This window comes from Diachasma alloeum, unplaced genomic scaffold (assembly GCF_001412515.2).
Source record: "Diachasma alloeum isolate Michigan unplaced genomic scaffold, Dall2.0 Dall_scaffold_00585, whole genome shotgun sequence".
Classification (NCBI taxonomy): Eukaryota; Metazoa; Arthropoda; class Insecta; order Hymenoptera; family Braconidae; genus Diachasma; species Diachasma alloeum.
In genome coordinates this window covers 185,620-194,852 of record NW_021680717.1, presented here as the reverse complement: position 1 = coordinate 194,852, position 9,233 = coordinate 185,620, and the positions used below count along the sequence as shown (strand labels likewise).

At 37.9% G+C, this 9,233-nt stretch overlaps 1 protein-coding gene across 1 annotated transcript; it reads right to left on the bottom strand.

Annotated features, from left to right (window-relative positions):
- Positions 1-591: 591 nt before the first annotated feature.
- LOC107043479 lies at positions 592-1,515 on the bottom strand. The gene is made up of 2 exons (XM_015265016.1): positions 1,163-1,515; positions 592-937 (listed from the first exon to the last, which is right to left on the bottom strand). The coding sequence occupies exons 1-2, from the start codon at positions 1,513-1,515 to the stop codon at positions 592-594; spliced, it is 699 nt and encodes a 232-aa protein (XP_015120502.1).
- Positions 1,516-9,233: the final 7,718 nt, after the last annotated feature.

The window sequence follows — 9,233 nt, the reverse complement described above, 5'->3', positions numbered from 1 at the left end:
TATGTGAAAAAAATAGTCGGTGATAGAGCGAAATTGATATACACTGACACCGATAGTTTGTTGTATGAGTTCAGAGTCCCGGATATATATGAATATATCAAACGTGATGTTCAGAAATTCGACACATCTGATTATCCCGAAGATAACGTCTACGGTATTCCACTCGTTAATAAGAAAAAGTTAGGATTCATGAAAGATGAATGTAACGGGAGAATCATCAGCGAGTTCATAGGCCTTCGAGCTAAATTGTATACTTTTAGAATTTATGGAGATGTAAGGGAGAAAAAATGTGCGAAAGGTGTCAAGAGTTCTGCTTTGAAAACCATCACATTCAATGATTATAAAGATTGTCTTAAATATTTTGAGGATTTTGTAACATCGCAGTATTTGATCAAAAGTTATAATCATGAAGTCCATACCATTCACCAAAGAAAATCCGCCCTGAGTTGGCAAGATGACAAAAGAATAATGTATAGGAATCTAATTGATACTGTAGCGTATGCTTATTTCATTGAATAAACAGCACATTTCTTGACACAACTGATATTATCATCTTTATTCCTTTGAATAGAATACTACATTTATGAGACTTTACAAATCATCCCTATTTATCCAACTGTTGTGGGAACTATCAAAACTTAACCACTTAACAAAAACTCTGTTTCCACGCCTTCGAAGTATTTTTTCTACAAGATAAACATCAGGATAAGTCACTCTCGTTAATTTCTCTTTATAGAATCCACCTTCGATGGGTTTTTCTTCATAATCAACGAGTTTGTATGTCACAGGATTGGTGTTCACAACGTGGCTGATCGCGAATATCTCCGTTGTCCAGTTGGGTATGTAACCTTTGTCAAAAACATTCTTGTACTTGCTGATGCGCACCTTATCTCCAACTTTAAACTTGATTTTTCGCATTCGATGAGCTTTCAGTTTCCTATAAACATGTTTTAAGAGATACTTTTCATGTGCAGCAGTGAAATCTTTGGGTTTCATCTGGATCGTCCGGTGTTTGGTGTCGTTATAAGACTAAACAAGAGTCTTAACTATGGGAATCCACTTGTATGTTCCTTGTAAGCTGAATTGTTTCCACATTTTCTCTTTGAGTGTACGATTAAATCGCTCACAAATGGATGCTTTAAGGTTACTAAAGGTTGAGTACATTGTAATTTGGTAATCTTTCATGAGCTTCTTGAACTCACTGTTGTAGAACTCCTTGCCACGATCCACATGTAATTTTTGCGGTACACGACTCTGTTTCAGTATAGACTCCATAGCATCAGTCACATCTTTTTCATTTTGCGTTTTCGTTGGTACCGCCCACGCATATTTCGAGAAAATATCGATGATTGTTAGGAGGTATTTGTGACCTTTGTTTTCACGGCTGTAGGCAGTCATATCAACAAGATCTGCCTGCCAAGTTTCATCCAGTCCGCGCACATCAACGTGTCTTCGTGGATAATTTCTTCTAGCTAGTCTATGAAGTTCTTCAACTACTGCTGCATTTTTGTTCATTCTCCAATGCAATTAAACGTTTATCTAAGATACCAATTATTTCAGAATTACGCAATGCTAGATCTTGATTTGTATCTTCTTGAATTTTTCCAATTGGTTCGTGATCATTGATTGAAGACCAGCAAGAATTGACTAAATCTCACGTGACACAGATTCTTTTAATGTTGTTCGTTCGTCGCTCAAATGGTTAATGATCTTCGAATGATCTATCAAACGTTCTTGTACTTCCTCTTCATCAATACGTTTTTGTCTCATAGTGTTCAGAAAATTTTCCTGAAATGATTGTATCATTATCTGAATTTCATCCAGTCTAGCACCCATAGGCCCCGTGACATTATATATAAGACGAATTTCTTCTCTCATCATATTGCGCATTATTTTCAAAGAAACCGCATCATTCTCATCTACAAAATCAGCTAAATTACACAGTCTACGATGGTCCATATCATACTATCCATCGGAAGTAACTTTGAAACCTTCTCCTGCACGACCACGACTACTGGAAGTCCTCACAGCATTTTTGGTATTACTGAATTGGCTTCCAAACACATCAACACTCATGTTTCAAATGATGAACTCTCATCCTAACAGTCTAATAAATAATCTCAGCCTTACGCAATTCTTCCATTATTGAAATAATTTCATTAGTGTGATTCATATTTCCAGCCGATTGTGACGCCATGAGCAGTCGAAGTCTATCTACTAGCTCATTAGGATCATCCCAGTACACATAGTCCATTTTTCTTGGTTTTACTGATGCAACCATATGCCGAGGGAGAGCTGTTCCAGTTTTCTCAGATTTGATACGATTTGCGATTATGTTGCGATATTTCATTGTATTACTTGTTCGAAGAGCTGCCTTGGGTTTATAGTACATTCGATGGGCATTTGTACTCCGTAGAATATTGCCGTACGTTTTTTTATCAGTTTTGGTTATAACGGTCATATTAGGCGACTTCTTGAAGATCAATTCAATGAGACCAGGAGTTAATATATATTCCTCACCCTTGAGAGTCATCAAGTCCCTATTAAAAGTAACTAAAAAATCACCAATTTTCATTCTGCTTTGTAGGAAACGTATTCCCAATTCAGTATCCAAATCTCTCTTTTCATGCTCAGTATTGTATTGATCCAAATACGTTTGAAGGAGCTTTTGTGAGGCTATAGGAGATTTCTGCTGAATTGATGGTGGACGATCAGTTGGGGTCATAGCTTTTACTGGGGATATCTTTTTCATAGGAGTACTTGTATGTGCCGTTTCTAAGTTTGATGAGAGATCTTCTAGAGATTCATATTGAGAACTCTCCTCATCATCATCATCATCCATATCCTGCTGCATTCGAATGGGTGTACCAGCAATCTTTTTCTTTCCTCGTTTTGAATCTGAAGATTTCTTCTTGACCGACTGATCCACCAATTTCTCGGGAGGAATTATTACGGGTTTGAGTACTTCACTCATAGCTTTCTCCCTGGTTTCTCTACCTATTTTTATCATTTTATGCTTGCGGCGAATGGCATCACTCGCTTGAGTGATATTCCGCAAGTTGTTTGTTTCCTTCATGAAATTATTGCTCTGCATGTTGACACTTGTGCAGTCACGCAACACCTATTCTCAGTTCCTTCGAATAGTGCGTATTTATCTTTTCATGAAGCAATCGAATCCTTTTCGATATCGACCCTCATGGATTTTACTATCTTTGTCAATTACGATCATGTCAATGAAACTATATTTACCTTCATTCCAACACTTCGCACACAAGTTCTTGAATTCTGCGAAGGATCTATCAGTATTCACATGATCCTCATAAATATGTTTCAAATTCATTTAATCTTGACGACAAAGTATCAGTAGATTTGTATTGTCTCGCATAAGATGTTTTTGAATACGGGCATATGTTTAACAAAGGTAAAAACTATCAACATCTCTATGACTTCCCATGCAGAAAAATACTCGCATATTATCCTGTTTTTCATATGCCACATCATCGGAAAACATGATGAAATTTGGTAGAGCATTCTCAGGTCTGATGACTTCATCATGCTCACTGTATGCAAAATATCCTATTCCTTTTATGCGTGAGAGTAAACGTTTGAGAAACTGATATTTCGATTGATTCAGAGATTTTGAATAAACGTAGATATTTTCGAATATCAAACCATTAGGATGAACTAGGGGAGCCAATAGGGCGTTCGTCTTCCCACAATTTGAGGATCTACAAATAACTGCTCACACACTACTAAGTAATAGAGGTCCGTGACGCTTTTTCTTGCCTTTTTTCTTTTGCGTCAGTTCATCAAAATTCATTATTGGAAGTTGTGTAGTTTGCTTTTCGAACTTCATGGTTAATGACTGATCAGAGAGTTATAAATATCTCTTATTTATAGTAACCCGTACCATTCATTCGTCAGCAGTTGATGCTGAATCATCATTACAGTTGCCCAGTTCTCAAGACATACATATGTCCAATCATATTTGAACAAATCATCTAGTTCCATACTCCTCCATGATCTAGTGATGACTGACACAAAGACTTATAAATACGCGCTATTTATCCCATTACAAGTCAGTTCATATTTGGATACGAAAGGCAACAAACCCAAGAAAGGGCGTCAAGTTAGAGGTTTAGTGAATAGTATCATCAATAAACTTCCTGTTGAATTGCATATACCAGGCTACCAGTATTCTGGTCCAGGGAGCAAATTGCAAAAACGATTGAAGCGAGGTGATCCTGGCATAAATCTACTCGACGCAGCCTGCAAAGAGCACGATATAGCTTATTAAAAAAATCGAGATAATCTAACTGCACGTCACGAAGCAGATAAAATTCTTACAGAAAGAGCTTGGAAACGAGTTTTATCGAATGACGCAACCCTAAGCGAAAAAGCTGCAGCTTGGGGTATAGCTAATACAATGAAGGCAAAAAAAAAATTCTGGCAAAGGTGTTTCGAAGAGAAGAAAATCAAAAAGGAGGAAACGTGGTGGCGCTGTGAAGACGAAGAAGAAAGTCTCCTTGAGATGAATCATTCGAGCTGCTACGACTTCTATGCGTCCGGGAACCGACGCTATCAAATTTTGCTCTCAAAGGGGCATGTAAAGCAGTGAAAGAAATTGGTGGTAGAAAGCGAATACAATCCCCTCGTATCTTACCTGTACCAGCCAAAATTGAAGGTGTACTACCCTCCCTCATCCCTCTTTTTGCTGGTTTGAGCGCTACTGGAGCACTGGCTGGTGGCGCTGCAGGAATAGCGAAAGCTATTAATGATGCTAATGCAGCTAAAAAAGTGTTACAAGAGAGTGAGACATAATCAAACAATGGAGGCGATTGCTTTGGGCAAGGGCTTGTACTTGAAACCTTATAAAAAAGGCATGGGTCTTCAATTAAAAAACGCGTAAAGCTACCACATCGAGCTTTCACCGACGTTGATTTGTTGAATTATGCCAAAGCTATGAAGATTCCGCACTTTCGTGGAGTATACATGAGGAACGAAATGCCCAAGTCTGGTCCACATAAGTACGAATCAGCTATCATCAATCTTGATGATAAAGACGGACCTGGAACGCATTGAGTTGCATACAAGAAGCGAAAAAATGAAGTTCTCTATTTTGATAGCTTTGGTAATCTACACCAGCTCAAGATTTAATGAATTATTTCGGTGTTGGTAGCATTGTACAGTATAACCATGAAAGATATCAAGAGTATGATACGGTGGTATGTGGGCACTTATGTCTCAAATTTTTGGATGGAGAAATGATATAAAATCTGAACGCATGGCTTAATACTTAATACACTATCAGGCACCTCCTCAGTGCTGGAGGCTCATTACTTTCCTCCTATTGAATTGTCACCAGTGAAAAGTTATACTTTAGGACTCGCTGAATTATTAACTTTCAATTCCATCCTGAACCTCAACATTGGAAACAATAAATTCTACGTAAGTGGTAAAGTCATTGAGATACCCACTGGAAGCTATGAAATCGAGGATATTGAGAATTATTTGGTAGAGAAACTCGCTCAATATGACATATCTATCAGCCTAAAACATCGTTACACAAGCTTGTGCCTAGGAAAAAAGACTGCTTTTTTTTGTAAAAGAAGATTCTAGAATGCATTGGAAACTTTATACGTATTTCAATTGCGGATTATGATCCATGACCCAATTTTCTGAAGAACTGAAAGAACTTTCGAGAAATATTATATCCTTCATCATTATTTTTAGGTTGTTTAGATTTGAGTAAAATCTCATCCGCCATTTCAATTTTCTCTTTTCGAAGAGAGTTCATGATTTTATCTTCGAGTTCTTTCTTTCATTCTTCACTACTTCATGATTTATCCTGAAGCTGACGATATTCTTTAACGATTTGATAATTATCCAACAGATGGATTACATCTCAATATAAATTAAAGGCTGATTCTGGTGGAACATCACCATATCTAGTTTCGATGACGTTAAAATAATCAGAATCCCATGGTGGTCTTTCAGGTACATAATAACGCCGCATGATTCCAGGAGACCCATATGCTTTAATGATATCTCGAAGTAGTGACCAACTTTCTGTAGGATTATCACTAAAATATTTATCAATAAAAATTGCACAATCGTTTTCATGAGGTGGCACATTGTACAAAAATTTCAGTTCGTCTGAATTGAAGCCATCCATGATAGAAACTGATGATTCTCACATTTGGAATGGTTCTTATAATCCGCCTCGAATGTTCTAGAACCTCAATTAATGACGCAATCTATTCGTTTGATGCGTAATAACTTGAAGACTCTGCCAGTTCACTTGAACTATGAGTCATCATTTTCGCAGGCTATAAAAAAGGCGATTTCTCAGGAGATATTCAGTCGCAAATCAAATTTCACTGGAGCAGTATCTAACCTATATATGTCAAGATGGAAGTAATTTTGGACGGACAAGGTTACAGATCACCTTCTCATGAGTTCATCATTAAAGAATTGGCATTCATAAATATTCACACAAGTGATAATGGATTTGAGGGCCGTGGAAGTATAATTTTTAAACCTCCATATTCATGGGATGAATTACCATCAAAATATAAAAATGTGAATTCTTGGCTGATTGATAACTTCCATGGAATATCTTGGGAAGCTGGTGATACACCTTACACTGATGTGAAACAAGTGGGTAAGAGAATCGCAAAGAATGCCTCTATTATCTACGTTAAAGGACTGCAGAAAAAACAGTCGCTTCAGCAAATTCTAATGGATTCCAAACCTGTCATAAACTTGGAAGATTTGGACTGTCCTGAGTTAACTGACTTAACACGCCCAGAATGTTCTCACCACAATCATAATCATCATGTTGTCAAATACATGTGTACTTTCGAGAATTTCAAACAACTGAAGAGATGGTATTTAAAAAATTGCACCGCATGTCTAGATCGATCTTTGAAAATGTTTTGTAAATATATGAGTTTACACCAAATGAGTGCAGAGGATATCTCATTCTTCCCGAAGGAATTTTTACTTGTTTTTGCTTCCCATATTATTGAAGCTATCTGGGAGAAATTGCCAGAAATATTGAAACGAGCCAAAGACATCGCATGTTATCGCAAATGTCGTGAACATTATCAAAGAGCCCTCCAGGATGGATAGGATGAAGTTGATTGTAATGATACATTTTTACTCAAAATTGTGCCTATGAAAAGAGACTGTTTCTTTTGTAAAATGTTAAATGTTCAATAAACATAAGAAGAAACGAGAAATTTCGAAACTGTTTTCTTTATTTTTCTAAACATATGTAAAAATCCTAGCACCTTATATAATTTACTAGAACGTTCTACAAACGTGGGGCAAACGTTTGATCAACAGGGCCATTCCACACAACTGTTTACACAGTGATGCTCATTATTTTTATCAACGTATATAAATAGTTTAATCTAATTCATGATCATTCGCAGTATCTTCACTTTAATCTCCTCACCCCGTGCTTCTGACCCCTTGCTCCTATGCCCAAGCTTCTAACCCTTCACCCCCCCCCCTCGCGCGCTCTACTCAACGAGTTGACCCTTATAACTGACCCACACCCCTACTACCAGCTGATCCTCATGACCCTTACAATCGACCCTGTAACGAGATTTTCTCGTTACGGGTTGAAATCCCCTTAAAAAGATAAGTGAACTCTCAAAATTGTTGAAGAGAGATAAGTAGTGATATCTAGAAGCGGCTGAAGAAAGTTGGGACTAGGTGAGATAAACCACAAACCAATGAAAGACCTAAGGCATAGCGGTTATGGGTGAAACCGCGACCCCTGGAGGCCTGGAGGGGGTTCCTAGACTATCGCCGTAGTAGAATTCGCCCAGCATGTGCTAGGGGAAATGGGGTCGACATACAGGCCGTCCAACTGGGCGATTCTATAGGGTATGTCGGAGTAGGCTAGGGACCAACGGCCAGGTGAAAGGACTGGTACCTCCGTGATCCCGTCGGGTTGATTGGTGGGGATAGGGTAACGGAATGACCTATCGTCGCCGAGATATCCAGACTAGGAGGCAAGGCCCTAGTAAGATTCCGAGGCAGTCGAACGCGAGCGCTTGAACCGAGAGGTTGAAATAATCTCTCGGTGTGCTGGATGGCGGAATGGCTGAAGAAACCAGGATAAGGAGTTCCAGACTCCACGTCGCCTCGGTGAATAACCGTTGGCGGCGAGCGTAGGGGGATGCTCCCGAAATTCTGCAGAAATTGCAAATGACTGAGAAGGAATATATCTTAGCGATTCGAAGCACTCTACAACGAACACATATTTTTTTGAAACGATCAAGCCTGGAAGTGAGCATCAATTGTTATAATGAGGATATCTTGCAATTGTTTGAATGGAATATGGATTTGAAAATTGTTGTCGATGAGTATGCATTAATAAGTTATGTGACTAATTATATCAGTAAGATTGAAGGAGGTCTATCGAAATTGTTGAGAGAAGCAGCCACAGACTGTGATAACGAAAATAAGACTGTCAAAGAAAAATTTCGTAAAATTACGAATGTTTTTTTGAATAGTAATCTGATGTCTGCTCAAGAGGCAGCATATCATGTATTATCTATATCTCTTTCTAAATCAAGTAGGAAAACTGTATTTATCAATACCAGCCCAATAGCCGAACGCATTTTGATGCTGAAATCAGATGATGCATTGAGAAAGCTGAGTGAAGACTCAACTGAACTATATATGAATGATGCAATCGAAAAATACGGTAAAAGACAGAAAAAACTTGTAAATATTTGTCTTGCTGATTATGTAGCAAATTATCAACAGACCAAAAAGAAATGTTCGAAAGATACTTCTCATAATGATGATGGTGGTAGCGACCATGGCAATGGACATAATTCTTACACACGGCGACAACAGGCCGCAATCATTAGATATAGAAGGTACCAGCTCAAAGAAGATCCAGCTAACTATTATCGGGGGAAAATACTATTATTCATTCCTTGGTGGAATGAAAAAGTTGAAGTTGAGAATGTCGATCATGAAAAAGTCTATCAACAGAATCGAAAATTCATAGAAGAAAATCAGGCAAGATTTGCGATAATAAGTGATGAAACCATTGATGATGCATTACAAGTTGAGGATGATAACAATGTCAAGAAACAATAAAATGAAGATGCTGAAGAAAATTCAATTTCAAAAGATGTTGACATTCTGCAACAAGCTGGTGAAGATGGTAATGGTAATAAAAACATAGCCAATACGATATAAAA